General features: G+C 49.8%; 7 protein-coding genes across 7 annotated transcripts; 3 read left to right on the top strand and 4 right to left on the bottom strand.

Annotated features, from left to right (window-relative positions):
- Nucleotides 1-166: 166 nt before the first annotated feature.
- On the bottom strand, nt 167-1,981 carry N7508_003911 (uncharacterized protein; the record flags this gene model as incomplete). Its single annotated transcript, XM_058461977.1, has 1 exon — nt 167-1,981. The coding sequence occupies one exon, from the start codon at nt 1,979-1,981 to the stop codon at nt 167-169; it is 1,815 nt and encodes a 604-aa protein (XP_058322554.1).
- A 505-nt stretch (nt 1,982-2,486) lies between these two features.
- Nucleotides 2,487-4,375, bottom strand: N7508_003910 (Y-family DNA polymerase; the record flags this gene model as incomplete). Its single annotated transcript, XM_058461976.1, has 2 exons — nt 2,487-4,199; nt 4,253-4,375. The coding sequence occupies 2 exons, from the start codon at nt 4,373-4,375 to the stop codon at nt 2,487-2,489; spliced, it is 1,836 nt and encodes a 611-aa protein (XP_058322553.1).
- Nucleotides 4,376-4,504: 129 nt separating this feature from the next.
- N7508_003909 (DNA damage response protein RcaA) lies at nt 4,505-6,774 on the top strand (the record flags this gene model as incomplete). Its single annotated transcript, XM_058461975.1, has 5 exons — nt 4,505-4,541; nt 4,589-4,651; nt 4,698-4,777; nt 4,825-4,976; nt 5,031-6,774. 5 exons carry the CDS (start codon nt 4,505-4,507, stop codon nt 6,772-6,774), a joined length of 2,076 nt encoding a protein of 691 aa, XP_058322552.1.
- Nucleotides 6,775-7,375: 601 nt separating this feature from the next.
- On the top strand, nt 7,376-9,081 carry N7508_003908 (uncharacterized protein; the record flags this gene model as incomplete). Its single annotated transcript, XM_058461974.1, has 2 exons — nt 7,376-7,763; nt 7,814-9,081. 2 exons carry the CDS (start codon nt 7,376-7,378, stop codon nt 9,079-9,081), a joined length of 1,656 nt encoding a protein of 551 aa, XP_058322551.1.
- A 474-nt stretch (nt 9,082-9,555) lies between these two features.
- Nucleotides 9,556-10,934, bottom strand: N7508_003907 (glycosylphosphatidylinositol-alpha 1,4 mannosyltransferase I; the record flags this gene model as incomplete). The annotated part of the gene is made up of 3 exons (XM_058461973.1): nt 9,556-9,741; nt 9,796-9,903; nt 9,951-10,934. 3 exons carry the CDS (start codon nt 10,932-10,934, stop codon nt 9,556-9,558), a joined length of 1,278 nt encoding a protein of 425 aa, XP_058322550.1.
- A 1,944-nt stretch (nt 10,935-12,878) lies between these two features.
- Nucleotides 12,879-14,275, top strand: N7508_003906 (DUF3712 domain-containing protein; the record flags this gene model as incomplete). Its single annotated transcript, XM_058461972.1, has 3 exons — nt 12,879-13,084; nt 13,135-13,559; nt 13,614-14,275. The coding sequence occupies 3 exons, from the start codon at nt 12,879-12,881 to the stop codon at nt 14,273-14,275; spliced, it is 1,293 nt and encodes a 430-aa protein (XP_058322549.1).
- Nucleotides 14,276-14,746: 471 nt separating this feature from the next.
- Nucleotides 14,747-17,132, bottom strand: N7508_003905 (uncharacterized protein; the record flags this gene model as incomplete). The annotated part of the gene is made up of 3 exons (XM_058461971.1): nt 14,747-15,730; nt 15,784-16,846; nt 16,903-17,132. 3 exons carry the CDS (start codon nt 17,130-17,132, stop codon nt 14,747-14,749), a joined length of 2,277 nt encoding a protein of 758 aa, XP_058322548.1.
- Nucleotides 17,133-17,605: the final 473 nt, after the last annotated feature.

The raw sequence follows: 17,605 nt of genomic DNA, 5'->3' as shown, positions 1-17,605 counted from the left end.
ACAAGGTGCAACGTGCAAGGGTCAAAAGAATGAGAAGAGCCTGTATCAGATGAAGAAATGAAAGGACGAATTCAAGATGAAAAGGCATCAAAGGGGTATTGTGCAATGGGTATGAGCAAGCAGAAAAGAGTGGATCATCCCGCCAGGAGATGAGCAAACAGAAATATCATGTAGTAAGTTCAGGGGCAGATGGTGGGACAGGTGAATCAATAGATAATGCAATAGATGGCTCATCAGAGAAACCAATAGATGAAGATTCGACGGGTGAAAATACACCGTCATACTCAGTAGAAGGGCTTAATAGGCCCCGACCACTCTCGCCAACCTCGCCCAGCTCTTCAGGTGCCAGGACTCGGCCACCGAGTTCGATGTCTTGAACATGGACGTTGTACTCAAGGGCCCTTTGGCCTTCCCTGATTAACTCTTCTGTCCATCCCAGACAGCGTTTCAGACTTTGGTTCATCTTTTGGCTGTCTGCTAATAGTTCTTGGTGTTTTGCAAGGTCAAGCATAAATCGTTTCTCATCTTGGGCACGTTGCTTAACATCATGCTCGGCCAGCGAGCCAGGACTCGTAACTCCATCATCCGCAAGGGAATCTTCGTCACTAATATCTGACATATCATCCTGTGATCGCATCGAAAGTTCGCTTGCACCTTCATCCATTTCACTCGTTGTCGAGAGGGCTGCCCCTGAGAACGAACGTGTTGACGGAGCCATCGAGATACGGCCCGAGCGACTCAATCGGCGGAATCGGCGGAGCTCAGCATTCTGTTTACGCATTTCTCGCTCTAGGGTGCGGTTAATGGCAAGCAGTGAAGAATTGCTGATTTCCAAGTCCATGATCTTTCGCTCGGTACGCGCATTCAAAGCGGCCTCACTTGGACCATCTGACTTTCCAGGACTTAAAGGTGCTTGGGGATATGTTTCATTCGAGACGGTGGAACCGTTCATGGAAGAGCCATTGCTGAAGATTCGAGGGCGAAGAGTCGGGATTTGTTCTGACATTACAGGTGCTGATCCCTCACTGAAATAGTTTCCAGGTACAATAACCGGACTAGATCGTAAACTGTCGTGCGGAAGGGCGTGGTGGCTAGAGTCGACACTAGATGATTTGGTATGCCGGCCGATGGGTGGCCTATCGCTGACCGTACTTGACGGGGGACTAAAACGGTGGACTATCCCTAGACCTTGTTCGGCATTTTGGGGGTATGGAGGTTTCGTGACATCTGGCGGAGTGGATGTGGCATCTGAGAGCTTGGCTGAGCTCAGCCGAGGCGAGGGTGAAGCTGTTTGTTTGACGGTGGGCAAGGGTCGCGAGTAACCTCCAGATCGACGTCTTACAACAGACGATGTGGTACTCGACTGGTCTCCCAGTGACTTTCGTTCTTGATCTCCATTTGCGTAAACAAAGCTTGAAGCTGGGGACGGTTTCCCCTGAGGTCTTATCGGAAGGGCCTCCACCTCAGAGGGATGTGATGAACGAGCGTCCGACGCATGAAAGAACAACGGCGACCCCGATGCCATGTCGGAGAAGGAATTCGGACGTGAAATAGGCTGGTTCTCCGCCGACAGCGTGGGGCCCTTCAAGCTCCTTGATTGCGCCGGTTTGACCCCGCGAGCCGGGCTGCGGTCTGTTCGGCGGCCATATCCGATTGTTGATTGAGAGTAAGGTGTATGTGGAGCGGGAACAGGTGTATTTGTTGGAGAGGCGTTGGTGCCATCTCGACGAGTGGTTCGGGCACCGGATCGTGGAGTAACATTGGCACTGAGGTAGGTCGGAGGGACCGCGGGGGGATCTTTGGAGGGGGTGGAATAGGGGTGATCGGGTTGAGCGAGGCGGCGACCAGCAGAGAAACCTGGGCCTGGGCTTGGACTGGCAAGCTTCGGTGTCAAAGGAGACTTATTCCGGTGAAAAGCAGCGCTGAGGGTGGGAGTGAACGGTTTGGCGAGATTGCCATTGCTTTGTTTATCGAAGGTCATAATTGCGGGGAGTGCTGGGTCTGTTATGGCATTTCGAGCCACAGAACATCAGCATGGTGCCACATCCAACAATCAGCCAGAATAGAGTCTTGCTTCTGGTGGCCTGATGGGAGAAGTCAAAAGAGAGAATCAAGTCACGAAAACATTCCCGCCCGATTGGGTTTAGGGCGGCGCTTCACCGCAACGTGGAATTCCTTACTTCCGACTATTGAAGTGATATGACATCTCAGTTCTACAGTGCCTTGATATAAAGGGTGCAATTATTGTCATGGCTTGCTAGGCATACTCGCCGTGTGCCTCGCAACTGGGTATCCCGTTTGTGTCTCTATCCCGACTCTAGTGCCTGTCAAGTGGAGACTGGAAACACGGTGAGTCTGTTATTGATGAAAATCATCGCTAGGGGGCCACTAAGTGATTAGGCTGGCACTAGCAAACGTCAGGGTGATTGTGCAGTGAAGAATATTCAGTCCATGGGTTTGATTGTACAGGTTTAGATCATATTGGCTCATTGGAAGAAGAGTCGCTTCTGTTTTGGGTCCGTTTCAGGGGGACTAGTCTGCGGTGTTTTTCTTTTCCGACTGTTTGCGGGTATCGAGGGTGTTGGTTCTTCTGTATTGTCCTGCACCACTTCACGTATTGTCTGTCTAGAGAGACAAAAGTCCATATGCTCGTTGAAGATGCGATCATCGGCAATTTGGGGCCGGGAACAAATTGGACAGTCCCACATGGGAGGTGGCTCGACTGTCTCAGACGTAGATTTCTCGGGGACTGCGGGTTCCTCTGGCTCGCGGACGACAGGGACATTTGGTGTTTCTTGACTAAGGGTCTCCAAGTCGTTCATCTCATCTTGGATTTCCTGGCGAGCGGCTGATTCAAAGGCCTCTTCGGCGTCAATCTCATGATCTGCCTTTTCTGTCGGAGTAGATTCCGAACTAGGTTCTGGGGTGGGTTTTGGCTGCGTAAAAACACCGAAAAAGTTGATTCCTACTTTCTGCGTGCTGACCAGGTTTGAGCAGCGCAACCCAAGAAGCCGGAGTTTCATACCCGGAATGTCCTTCTCAAGCTTTGCTAGCATCGGTAGAGCAAATGTGTACAAGTCTTTTGCAATACACACCGGGCGAGATGGAGCTGTCTGGCGGGTTAGCACTTCGAAAGTATGGAGTTTGACTTTCAGGGCGAGTGTGCGGCCTTTGAACTGAGTTCGCGTGAGGTCTTTTTCTAGTTCCTGTGCAGCCCACCAGAGCTTTGCTCGAAGTTCCTCTTTGTCTCCGATTTCATGGAACGTAGTCTCTGTGCTGACGCTTTTGCGTTCATGGTTTTCCACGGGTTCAATCTTGGTGCGCCCCAGGCCAAGGTAGCATTGTGCCAAAAATTGGAAAGCCTTTTCTCCAAATAGCTTGGTCAACAATGCACGATTTGGGTAGATATCTCCACAGGTCGCGACGCCGATTGATTGCAGCTCTCGCTCGAATACTCGGCCAACACCGTTGACTTTGCGTACTGGGAGATCCCGCATGAATTCCATGATTGCTTGACGCTCATTGGGAACCTGGAATTGGCCATTGGGTTTGTTAATATTCGAAGAGATCTTAGCGATTTTCGCGTTAACGGCGATTCCAGCAGAAACAGACACTTTGGTAGTTTCTAAGATTTGTGCGCGCATTCGCTGGACAGCTTCTGCTGGCTCCATCTGATTCTCATCACAGAATGCAGTGATATTCAGATAGGCTTCGTCGATACTTGCACTTTCAAAGAGAGGATCGTACTCGGCCATGATGGCTCGGATTTCCTTAGCTTTTGCGGTGTATTTTTCATAATTTTGAGGCAGAAGAACAAGCTGTGGACATAACTTCTTCGCGACAAATGAAGCCATACCACTGCGGACACCAAAATTTCTTGCCAGGTAGTTGCAGGTCGTTAGAACGCCTTTGCCAACTGCCATGGGTACCGTCTTCAACTCTGGTCGGTCCAGCTCTTCAACGGCGGCGAAAAACGCGTCACAGTCGACATGAATGATATGCTGGGAGAGATCGCGACTCAACTCCAGCTCGGCCAGGTATTCATCTGCACGTCGTAACTCATGGCTCAGATCTAATCGTTCTAGCCGGGCTTTTTCTTTCAGGATTCGTTCAATCTTAAGCGTTAGATTTCGATCACGGTCTTGTTCATGACTAAAGAACTTGGAGCCTTTGGAGGCATTGTAAATGATTTCCGACACCTATAATCGACTTCAGTGATTGCTCAACAGCCGGAATCCAGTTGCTAGCACACCTTTTGCTGATCAACCGAATCCTGACCCGCTTTCGTCAGAGACGGGCCAAGCAGTTGATACTTCAGAGTGCCATAATCCTCCAACTCTGGCTCACTTGCAGGCTTGTCGCCCGAGGACTCCATGGTTGATATACATGCACCTCGCTGACTGAAGAGTGACGAGGCGAAGGAAACGCCAAGTCACGTGCCCACGCGTTTCAATTTCACGTGCGGCGCCTGAGCCTCTTCATTCCCCAGACATGCGGGCTCAACATGTGGGTTCTTGATTCGAGCGGTGACTTCCTAGAAGGTGATTGGTAATGATTCATTGACTGCGCAACTACTGATATTATGCAGGGAAGCGCGTATGGCTGCGCCCCGGAAAGAAGTATTTATTCGGTCGATTCCAACGAGATGGAGGTATGGCCCACATTGTGATTGACGATCAGATACTGACTCTGGATAGTCCGCCATGCCGTCAATCACAATTCGATCTCTCGCAAGCATATGACCATCGAGATTGCCGCCGTCAAGCCGAAGGATGGAGTACGATTACCACTCCGATACTCGATGCTGTTGCTGACGGGAGGTAGTTGTCACCACGAGCACGATCCGATATCACCATAACCGACCTGCAGTCCAAGAAGGGAACCATCGTCGATGACAAGAGGATCGAAGGCGAACGCAAACTTGAAAAGGCCGATGAGCATATCATCCAACTGGCCAAATACCAACACACGCTTCGGTATGTATGCTGACCCGGGCTCACAGTGGTGACTGTGACTGACAAGTTCTACAGTATCAAATGGGAGCCAGTAGTATTAAGCTTCTCCTTCTCTTCTAGAGAGATGCGAGCGAGTGATCCCCTGGTCCATGTGCGTTCACGCTTGGAAGACCTCGATATCAAGACCGTCATTGATTATCTCGTCGACCACACTACTCATGTGGTACAGAGTAAACGAAACACAGCCAAGGGTCTCCAAGCTCTTGTGAATGGAAAGTACATTGTGAATGATTCATACATTGATGCTGTCGTCTACGCGGCCACGCCCAGTGATCTCGAGAACTTGGAGTCTCTCTGTCCTCTCGAAATCGACTTCGAATCATCATGGCCAGATCCAAGGGAGTACCTGCCGCCTGCCGGCAAAGAGCCCATCAACCGACCCGCCTCGGCTTTCGCGCCAAATCCCGCCCGTCTCACTGTCTTCGAGGGCTATACATTCGTGTTCGGTGATCGATCGCAGTTTGACAATCTCCAGGCACCCATCAACAATGGTCAAGGTAAGGCTCTTCTATACGAGGTGGAAAATGGAGTGACAACGGCTGCGGAGATTGTCCGCTTCATGAAAAAGTCAGCACGAGGAAATGGCGTGGGTAGCGAGCGTCGAGGCTCCGGTGGTGTCGTTCTTGTTCGATTCAGAGCACCAGGCGGGCATGAGCCCTGGTCGATTGAAATTGGAAACGAGGTGGCTTTGATGACCGATCAACGTGTCATCGAACAACGAGAGTTTCTCGATGCCATCCTCAATAACGATGCCTCCTCCCTCTGTCGTCCATTGCCTACAGAGGAAGCGTCCAGCCAGGTATCCCCACCTATTGCTCCCGAACCTGAACTGCCGAGTGAGCAAGAGGTAGCCAATACTTCATCGGTCTCACCACCTGAGCTTGAGCCTAGCCAGCCCAGCCAACCATCGAGATCTCGGGGTAGAACTCCTCGCGTACGCCCCTATGTCAGTAAAATGAAGACATTTGACGATGGATTTGACATGGACTCAATTCCAATGTATGCTGCGGAGGGAGAGGGCAATGCCGACACTCAAGTCATGGATATGGACACTCAAGAACCGGAGCAGCCAACTCAGCCCCTGGACCCGGTAAAGGAAGAAGCCGAAGAAGACGTGGTCTCCGATCTGCTCCCAGGGGCCCGCGCGATGAAGCGTCGTCGTGCAGAGATGACTCACGGCCGGAAAGAGGAGCAGACAGCAGCCGAAACGGAAACGCCTAAACGAAAACGCCCCAAGCTCGATGTCTTAGAAGCCGCCCGGAAGCACCTTGAAGAGGAGCAACAGCGCAAGGCGGAAGAAGATTCACACCCAGCCGAGATGGGCGACGTCGACGTCGGTCAGTTGAAAAACCTCGCGATTGTCGAAGAGATGGACATTCCAGTTCGAACACCGCCCACGCGAGTAGAAGACACGACTGACCGTTGGGAAGCGCAATGGAATGGACGCAAGAATTTCAAGAAGTTTCGGCGAAAGGGTGAACCCCGTAGTCGCACGGTGCAGACGGTCATTGTTCCCCTTGAAGAAGTGACGCGCAAGGACTTTGGAATCGGTGATCACTATTGGAGTCGCAATTCCCCTGAAAGAGCCGAGCCAGATCGATCTGTCGAGAGTCCAATGGTCCCGTCCGAGCTATTGGCCATACACGCATCGCCTGAAGCCACTGCAGATCCAACTCCAGTTTCTCGGAAGAGAGCGCGTGAGGAGCGAGACTCGGACAGCGATGATGGACTCCGGTTCCGGTTCAGGCGCAAGCGATAGGATCTATTTTGCATTTGTAGCGTACTGTTCTTCATCGATACCCTCTACTCTATTGTATATGCGTGTGGATCCATATCATCTTACTAGTGCATCTACTACTTAGACTAAACTAGACTAAACTACATGTATAAATAGTGGTAAATTAGATTCAAGCTCAAATGATCAAACCACGATCCGTGCAGATGGGGCATCTCTTCGGGTTTCAGTTGATTCAAGTAAAGTGCGAAGAACTTGGTCTCCCCTCTTCTTTTCCAGCTTCCTTTCTCTTTCATTCTCTCTTCCTTCAACTCCCTCGCCTTGCTTTCTTCTTTTTCTTTTCCCTTTATCTCTGGTTTCTCCCGATGCGCCTCATTTAGCGCCCAACCGCCTGATCGTCACCCCTCATCATTTATCAACTCCGCGTTTGTCTGGGATATTGCATTTGTATTCACTCGGTGTTTCGATCTCAGCTTCAGTTGGCATCTTACCACCGTGGGTATGTGCATCGTCCGACATGACCTGTTTGCTTGCTGATGTGAGAATAGAACCTCATCTCCAATAGATTAGGGACTCACCAATCCCGCACTCACTCGAACTCCCAAACCTCCCCCGATCTCTTGCCATGATCGCCCCGCCCCGGCCGGTGTCGGTCAATTCACTCGCCAGAGCCCCAGCCCAGTTGCCGCTTCCAAGCAAAACAGTCCGCAGCACAAGTGCAGAGATTCCCTTTCGCGATAGCCTCTCACTCCCAGTGGAGATCGATACAGTCCCCGCAGTCCCCACTTCGTCTGGCCTCGGCAGAGACGAGACTCAGTTCGCGAATTTGCCTATTGAAATTCACGAGAATATCCTGGATCACATCTTCGGCGAGAGAGCGGCGGCTTCGTCTAAGACTTCCGCGCAAAATTGGAGCAAGGCTTTTCGTCATCCGCGGCGCAAGGCACTCTCAAATCTCGCCTTGATATGCCGAGTGTGGACTCCACTCGTCCAGAGCCGCATCTACAGACACAGTAAGTAAAGCGACCGACAGCCAGGTTTTCTGCTAACTGGGTTTTACTAGTCAAGGTCAAAGGAACTCAAGATGGCCTGGCCGAATGCGCACGATGGTTCATAACTAGTCCACATCTTATTCTCCACGTCCGTCATATCGAGGTTTGGATTCCCGTCTGGGGCGACCGAGTCCATCGACCTCGTGTGTCTCGTTCGATCGGCCCTGCCCCATGGGGAGATCCATCCGTACAGCTAGAATGGTGGGCTCAGCCCGAGGCTCAAAGCACAAACGAAATCCACTATCACACTGCATCTCGGACTGCTACACTAGAGGAAATCTTTGAACTGGCGCAGGGTTTCTTCGCCGCTGCCCGCGTTCTCACACTCGAGGGAGGTCACTGTAAGAATCCGCCCATGGTCCAGCATTTCAGAGGACTTCCCGGTCGCCCTACTTCATTCTTCAGCTTTCGGCAGCTTCCCGTGCTAAAGAATATCGAAACTCTCGTTATGCGCGGTGCTTGGAACTTGATGCGCGACTTTGAAGACTGGCATCACATTTCACGGGCGCTTCCAGCCTTACGAGAATGGCACTGTTCTTACGCTCAGCCCCAGCCGAATGCCTACATCACCATGATGCACATCTTGATTCGTCCTCCGCCTACAATTCGACATCTTAATCTGACGCTAGAGGGCTTTTACAACAACAAAGATGTTACGCAGACCTCATTCCCCATTCCCCGAGCTGTGCTTCCGCCAATCTGCACTTTAATTGGCCAGTCAGCACCACACCTCGAGTCTCTTTCCTTCACGGGAAGAATCTGCGCAAGCTTCTTTGAGGCTATGAAATCGGAGTTGGGGAAGATGACAACAAGTTCCCGTCTGAGGTCCCTCGACATTGTAGTCAAGTCATGTTGTCGCGATGAAGCAGCCAACAAGGAAGCTTTCATGGTACCCCCAACGCCAGAATTATCCGGAATCAACAACATGAATTTCATCTACATCTTCGAGTCAATGGTCCTCGAGGCAGTCAAGGGTCTAGCCCGTTTGCCCCAGCTCGACTACATCCGGATCCGCTACATTGACCTGGACTCGACCTGTCCTCTGCTGAATCCTTACTTCCAACTCTCCAACAATGAGTGCACGGGTCTATGGAGTCATGAAATTCTCACCGCACTCCAGCTCAACCGACCCAACGTGCACTATGTCGAACTCGCAGATGGCATCTACCCTCAATATGGCAAAAACAACCAAATGGTCGGGGCCATCTACCCACGAACTCGACCCCAAAGCATCAATGCAGCCATGTACAAAATAATCGCCGACGTGAACAAGTTCTAATCCAAGATTCTTTTAAGCAATTTGGAGCGTTCTGTTACTCTATATCCTGTCATTTAGCCAAATACCCCATCTTCTTTGCTTTTATTTCTATATGCTTATCTATGCTATCACTTAACAGGCTAAAAATACCTATCTGATCTAATGGTCGCTTTTTTGATTAGGGATTCCATTCGGAGGCGCGGTGCTGCACATTTTTGGCTTGCAACAGTCACGACCTTGTGATTGAGTGAGATCGATCTAATCTGATCGAAACGGAACATGTGACATTACATACGGCCTTGCGACAATACAACGCGACAATACGATACCTCGCTTCATACGATTACTACAGCATACAGATGTCACGTGTCGGTGTTTACATGTCAGTTTGAATGTGGTGTTTGAGGTAATACGGGCTCTCAGTAGCTAAATAATGTACTGATTCAATTGCACTGTCTATTGTTATTATACAATTGCTCAATCGCGATGTTTCTATCAGCGTAGTTTGCGATCTTCACTTTCACCTTCGATCTCACCCGCACCCTCTCCTCCGTCTCGGACAATGATGCCCAGGATCCAGACATTCACTGCAAAGAAGAACAGTCCTGCAAGGAAGAGCCCAGGCACGAATTCTGGGAGGCCTAGAAACTCAAGGTTGTACCCCTGTGATAGCCAGAGAGCCTATGTCACGTTAGTAAGGGACATGATCTTCGTGCAAACAATGTGGTAACATACCTGTCCAAGGACCCAGAGAATAGCAGCTGTGAATCCCAGAGCCGGCTTCTGGATAAGAGTTGAAGAAGGAAGGTAGAATGGCAGTAGAATGAGGTACCATAGGAAGTACTGTACAAGTCAGCAGTCATTCAACCCATCTTAGAATACTGGCTTACCTGGCTAGTACACACTTTGTTGAAAGTCACAAAAGTGAAAGTCTGCGCAAGCATCGCAGTGGTCAAACTCTTCTTTGCCAGGACAAGTGGGAGGGCAATGACCACAAGGACCAGCTGTGGGATGAATGCCAAAGCCTCAAAGTGAGTCTCCGCTCCACCTGCCGCAGACAGGTATAGCAAGGTGCTGTATGGAGAAAAGTTGTGACGGTGATCGATGCGGGTAAGATGGTGGAAGAAGGTGTGTTGCAGGAACGGCGTGCCATACTGAACATACATGACCACGTTCAAGGCCACGAAACTGGCCAATGCCGCAAGCGTGAGCTTCACACGAGACGGCGTGATGAATCCAATGACCCGCGAAACGAGATTTGAGTTCGCAGATGCAGACCCATCACGCTCAGCGTCCCACCACCACAAAATAGAAACACCATAGATGAAAGGATAAATCTTGAAATGAACAGCCAGACCCAAGATCAAACCAGCGACAATCGGCTTTCTCGTAAGCGTCGCCCAAAGCAACGCAGCAACAAGCACACCCAGTAGCCCCTCGGAGCTACCACGCGTACTAATATTGGCAACCATAGGATTCCACAACCAAACAGCAGCAACATACCGCAAAGCACGCTCAACAGGGAACCGATAACACCGCACAAGCAACTTGACAACAAGCCACCCAGCTAGCACATCTGACAAAGCAAAGAGCGCCTTACCAAAAGCAAAAGTCAGCGTAGACCAAGGCGCAGCACCTTCCCACGCAGTAGGAACAAGCATCCACGCCAAGAGCGGCGTATAGCGGTACGTATCACGATCATAAGGCGATTGACCCTTCGCCACGTATCGCGCGGCATCGGTGAAAACCATATAATCGATATCCGTGTATTTCACGGCCGAATGAGCATCCTGCCACCCCCCGTAGACGAGGAGGATGAGCCGCAGAGCCGTGGCTGCGAGGAAGACCCGCGTTTGCGAGATGAAGAGAGACATTCTATCTCCCTCTCTCTCTCTTTTCTTCTCTGCTTGCAAATGGCAAGATGGATTGAATTTCAGATGTCAAGAACTGCTAGAGCGGTGGTTGCGGGTAGCGCGCATCCTTCGGTGGTTTGGAACCCCCTAGCAGATATCGTGGGTGGATTGCCGAGCTGGTCAGCCACCACTGATTGGTTCTGTGCGATATCTGTCAGGACTGTATTCGATGGATGAATCGATATCGGTGATTATCAATTTATCCAGCGCTGTTGTTTACGTGGACTTGATGAAGCCATTTTCCGCGATGTGCTGAGTCAGAGTGGTCTGTGCGTTGACCCCGGATTTCCATGAGAGAAGTATAGATTCATCTTCATTCTTGACTTAGATGCTTGTGGATGTGAGGTTCAGTACAAGAATGGCTTTCGGTTTCATCTGAATAGTTCATCGGTTGTTTGAAGGGTTATTCAAAGGGTACTTCAAATGAATCAGGAGGAGAATCAAATAGGGGTTTCAGCTTGTCCGATCTCGAGTATTTCTGAGAATACCTCTTTTGATGAACAGGAAGTATGAAGCATTATGCGAGTATGAATTCCTGGATGAGAGCTTGTGGGATATATTGTCTACAGGATATATTGACTGATGGAACATTTCTCATATGTTCCGCTTTATCAGGAACCAAGGCCGTTCGGTCTCAGATACCCAAAGCAAAACAGAACGGTCAGACCTCAAAGAGAATAACGCGTCCGCCCCCGGAATATTCGCCAATGAAGTCAAATCTCCACCGATCGCCAAAACTTGTAAATATGCGGGGGAAACGCCCCATTCTTGGAACTGCGGGGATCAACTTAACGAAGTCTTCCAGAGCCAACTGCACAGTGTGATGTCAGTGTGTACGATCAGCCACATAGATACGATGGTTACTCGCAGGCTTTCTAAGCGAGCCAGTCAGCTCCATCTCGTTTGGAACCGTTGCAGGTGATACGCCCGCCACTGAGGGGTTGGCACTCAGAGCTCTTGAGACACAGTCTGGGGGATTTCTCTTATGTGCCTCATATCTCAATAGACCGAGAAGAAGCTCATGTGAAAAGGCTCTCTGACTATCTTCGGGTGGTATTTACAGTCCGGACGCCGTCGACTGTTGGTATTTCGATATATTGTTGAAACTGGAGTCATCGCTTTAACCACGACAAGACTGCTAAAAGACTACAAAGCAAGAGTGATAGATGACGGATCTAACGCTCAATCTCAACATTGTATCACTATCCAGTCAACTTGCTCAAGACCAAATTGAGGTAGATATAGACCCCCTTCTGGTGGAGTGGGCGAAGTGGGCATGGGTGTAGCAGGCGATCTCGATGATCGGACTTGTGTCAGTGCCCAAATATACTTAGGGCTATCATTAGCCTTATTGTAAGCTGATGAGTACCTCCGAGGCACCGAGGAGAGAACGAGACCTCGACTCAGCCCGTGTAGACGCTAGTGTAGAAGTGAGCACACACCCAGCCAAGCCTGTTACATAGCTGGGCCTTGCATTAGACCTCTCGCATAAGATAGACTGCCCCTTTTGCAATTTGACTGTTCAAATTGGGACAGCTGGGTCTGATAGGTCACCCAGCAGGTGTGATAAGACTTGTTTTTGCTGCAAAAGTAACACGACCTAGCCATGTATCTAATCAAGCCCCGTCTATTTTCAAGGAGGATACATGTCTGACAGGCCAAAGTAAAATATAGACAAAGGTAGGGTAGCCCTGAGATATCACACGATATCACCAAGTATGTAATATACCTGAGTCGTGATTGGCGATCCCCCGCAAACAGCAAGAGAGTTTCCACCAAGTTATAAACCTAATTGTCTCCTGGTCCTCGGTATCTTTCATAGACATATGACATCTGCATAGACTAGCGTGGGTTTATATAGAGAGCTTTCCTCGCGTTCTGTGTCCAATTTGCCTGGACCTTATCATGGCTAAAGAGAAGGAGAAGTATATCATTGGAGGCAATCGGGGCCTCCTCCATCCAGGTCCCGATGACCTTGCAAAGCTCGAGCAAATTGAGTCGTCGACGAGGTCGGCTACTAAGAAGGATAAGTTTCGTCGACATTGCAGACGATTTTGGCTTTGCTACTTGATCGGCAATGTCATCTTCTTAGCTATCTTCTTGCCTGTTTTGTATGCAATACCTTACTCCCTTTCTTAGCCTTTCTAACGGATTCTTGAAGCTTCCTAGTTGCTATTCCAGCCATTGCACAGCTTGTTGTCAACAAGTCGAACCTGGTGGTGGTCAACGCAGAAGTGATGCATCCAACGCCAGATACGGTACAGATGACGCTAGCAGCAAAGGTGGACTTGAAGATTGCACTGGGCGTTCGTATTGAGCCTGTCAAATTCTACACCTTTGTTCGAAAATATGGACACGAAAACTCTTGGGGAGCAATTGATATCCCTGGACAAACGATCAAGGGGAACTATACTTTGGGAGTCACCGACCAACACATACCAATCCTGAACGCTACTACCTGGCAATCGTTTGTCCACGACACTGTATTCAAGAAAGAGACAATCCTGTCACTTTACGGTGTCACCTATGCATATTTGGGCGTCTTGAAAAATCACATCACCTTGGATAAAGACGTAACTATACCATGTGAGTCTTTTAACTTTTACTCTATTCATCATCCGGCTAAGACCTTTTCAACAGCATTGAATAAATTCGAGGGGTTCTCTATTGCCGATACTACACTCATGCTCCCAGCACAAGACGACGGAACTAACCTCATCGCCAACCTAACCCTTCCAAATCCAACCGCCCTCTCCTTCGAAGTCGGCACCATCACACTCGATCTCAAGAGCGGAGATACAGACCTCGTCATCGGCAACGCAACAGTCGACAACGTGACCCTCCGACCAGGAAACAACACATTCCCACTGAAAGGAGTCCTCGACCTCAAAACAGTAATATCAAACCTGACAGAAGTGATCGCCTCCCAAAGCTCCTCTCTCATGAACGGAAAACTAGCCCTAACAGCAATGACCCGAACAATTATCTCAAATGGCACGTTGATTCCATATTACACCAACGTCCTCGGCCAGCTACCCCTAGTAGCAAACGTTGGAATTGGCGACGTACTCAAAAACACCCTGGGCTACCTAGGTTCCAACCCCAATCTGAATCTGACCGGTGCGCTTTCAGGCCTCACCGACGATCTTCGGAGGCGCGGGCCAGCTGGCAACAGTATCGCTTTCAACCGGATTGCAAGTCTGAAACAGAATAAGCATGTTCAGAAGGTCTTTGAGGATGAGGACGATGATAAACGAGATGCGATGATAGATTCTTTGGCGAGATATTATGCTTCTTTATGATTTTCTGTTTGGATTTGGACTTTTGATGATACCTTTATAGCTGGACAATGACTATTTATGATATATGACTACGGTGCTGTCCATGAACTATTAGGTCGAAATAATCTCCAACCACAGCGTAGTCATAAGTGCATGTATTCATGGATTTTCACTGGCTACGAAGTCCACTGTGGATACAGATCTTCACTTAAAATCCAATATGCCAATAGAAGTGGTAGACCCGATGATCATCTTTCACTGTGATGATTGAATCCCCGCATCTCCACTGAAGAACCGGTTTTGGAGGAAAATACCCGAGACAATTAGGCTGTAAGGTATCAGTTTATGCATGGTCGGGGGTATCTGAGTATCTGCTGGATATGAATAGAACTAATGCAAAGACGGTAAGCTGACCGCATAAGTGTTGAATAATTACAAGTGATTCCTTTCCAGTGCGCCCTATTCTAACATGCGAAGCAACCCAGGTAGAGATCAGTAGTAGAGAGCCTGATTTACAAAATACCCAGGATCAGGCATAGGATCGAAATACGGCTGTTCTCCGTACTTTGGCCCTTTTTCATGTTCAGGCGTCAGCAAAGCCATGGCATCATTGCGTCCATCGATGTCCGCGGCGATCCCCGGCCACAGGTTATTGTCACTCCAACTCAAATACTCCCATAGATACTGACCTCCGGAATCGTTTTCGAAAGGGGTACTCAGCGGGTCAAGGAACCCACTGTCAGTCATGGGCATAGTAGTACGAGCAGGTTCAGCCGGTGAGAAAATAGCAGACATATCCCGGCCAGCAGGAAAAGAGCCACTCATAATACCAGAAGGGTCCGGATCAGCGACCTGTCCACGCTTACTCGCCTCATATATTCGCGAGATAGCGTCCAGCGATCTCTTCGCCGTATGTCCAAATGACTGCATGCGAGCCAGAGTCATCATAGCAGTCTCAACCTGCGCCTGGCAGGACTCGACCGAAGCCCGCGGATCATCGACAGTAGGGTCATTAAGGAAGAGCCCGACCAGCGGAACCATAGAAGCCTGGAAAGTCCACCAGACAGCGTTCCAGCCACAAAGCTGATTAAGCTGAGCAGTGGCAGCGATATTCTGAATAGATTCCTGTGCCACCTCGCGACATTTCTCGATGGCTGTGCGTTCCTCCAGCCGCAGGGCAATGTAAGGCACGCGCCGCATGGCATAGCTGAACAATGTGGGTCGGTAGAGTAGCATGCGCTGGTTATAGTATCGCCACCGCATGACAGTGCGGACAGTATTGATGGATTCGGAACAGGGCTGGTGATCTTTGAGGATGGCGGGGAGGTTATCCCACCAATCAAGGAGTTGGGCGTCTGCATGAGCCATTTCTTGATGTTTGACTAGGGGTGCTGCTGCCAGGAATTCTTGCACTTGCGTTGCGATCTTGGCGAATCGGATGTTTTCGACTAGGGGGAGAATGCCGAGAACGTTTTCCTATTCAAAGTGGTTAATATAGAACGGACACACCTGGTCGAGGAGTACATTACCTTGTCGCGGCAGTGGGGAGGTTTGACTGTGATGGTTGAGCCGTATCGACCCATACTAGGCCGACCCAGTGTCATGCAAGCCCATGTATCCATGCAGAAGAGAGACCACCAGACACGGCGCTTCAAGTCCATGGAAGCGATCTTAGCCGGGCTTGGGATTTGGCGAGTTTCTGCAAACTCTTTGTGTAAGCCCAAAGCTGCTGCCATGCGCAGTGAAGCACCCATGAGGGTATATGCCAGATTGGGTTGACTGATATAATGGCAGTACCAGCCTCCGATGAGGCCGAGCGCCTGGATAGTTTCAATGTGAGAACTTCCCAGAGAACTGATACTCAGGTGGTTCTTGCATCGTAGGAAATATGTCTGGTGCGTCATGTCATCTGGGCCTGTAGCTGCGATGCTACCCAGAGCGAGAACGATATTCAATAGGGCAAGCCAGTAGTCATCTCTGCGGCGGCCAGCACAATAAGTCTCGCGGAAAGATCGCTCGTCGATCATAGGCGCAAAAGCTTGGAAATAAAGGAAATAAGCGTCGAGCATTTGCATCTCTGACGGCGGGATCGTTGGTTGTGGAGGTGTTATAGGAGTATGATGTGGCCAGCCAGACGCCTCTTGCTCACTCGCAGGTGTTCGCGAGAAGTAAGACGCACAGCCTGGGTCTAGCCAGACAATGACTTTGATAGCAGCCTGGATGGATGAAACACCCAAATAAGATGAAGGCTGTCGGGTTGACAGAGACAGCGCATTAACGTCGTCTGAGACGCCTTCCACTAGATCTGTGGAGCTAGCATTGCGGCTATCTGGCAGCTCCTCCGGCATGCTTTGCAGAGACTCGAGATTGTCATCGTCGTTTGACAAAGGCGAAACATGGGCCTCTATTGAAGCCGAAGTAGCTGGTGATTCGGCATGATGGGGGTGACCTTGGACCGGCCCCGCGATAGTTGTTAGTTCGAGAAGTTTCTCCCTGGACAAATTGACCAAGGAATCTGGAGAGTAGTTGGGGAACAATTTGTCGAGGATACTTCTGTATTCCTCTAGAGTTGTAGATAGTTTTTCAACATGTCTTTTAGACCCTCATCAGTAAACTGGCTACACTGATACCATAGACAGGTGACTCACCTTCGCGAAGGCCGCGGGTCTGAATAGTGACACTGCTCTGACTTCTTATACCATCGACATGCCTCACATGGCTTCTCGCCATCGCATTTGATCTTGCGATGGCGACAAGATGTGCAAGCACGTAGCGTTGTCACACGGCGACTGATCGACTCACGCCGTTCACTCGTAGCCCGATTGCGGGCAGGAGTTGCTGCCGTTGGGTTCTCGAACCCCTCAAATGTATGGAACATATTAACAAAGAATCACAGACGAGGTTTAGTATCTGACCACACGGGTCACTGAGTGGGCGACATAAGGGGTGGAGAATTAAGATCGTATGATAGAAGGAAGACACATAAACGAAGGGATCAAAAGATTAAAGAGGAAAAGCAAAAAGCACTAGAACCGAAAGGAAATAGACGAAATATAGGCTGATCCGCTTAATCTCCCCGCATTTTTTGGTCTGGGGATGCAACTTGTCCGGTTCAACCGGTTGGAATTGATTGGTTATATAGTTATATGATCTCCCTTCTCGGTGTACTATAAAGTCCTCGCTACTATTTCTTCCATTTTCAACGGCCCTGAAACGGCTTTACATGGGAGTCCGCGTCAGCAAAGTAATTCCCGGCATATAAAACCAGGTTTGAAAGACATGGATTGCGAATCCCGAAGCTGCATCATTCTATCCGAGTGCCACGCGCATGACCAGGGGTGCAGAGTGACG

The sequence above is a fragment of the Penicillium antarcticum genome, assembly GCF_028974205.1.
Source record: "Penicillium antarcticum strain IBT 31339 chromosome Unknown utg000003l_segment0_segment0, whole genome shotgun sequence".
NCBI lineage: Eukaryota > Fungi > Ascomycota > Eurotiomycetes > Eurotiales > Aspergillaceae > Penicillium > Penicillium antarcticum.
This window is presented reverse-complemented; position numbering and strand designations above follow the sequence as displayed.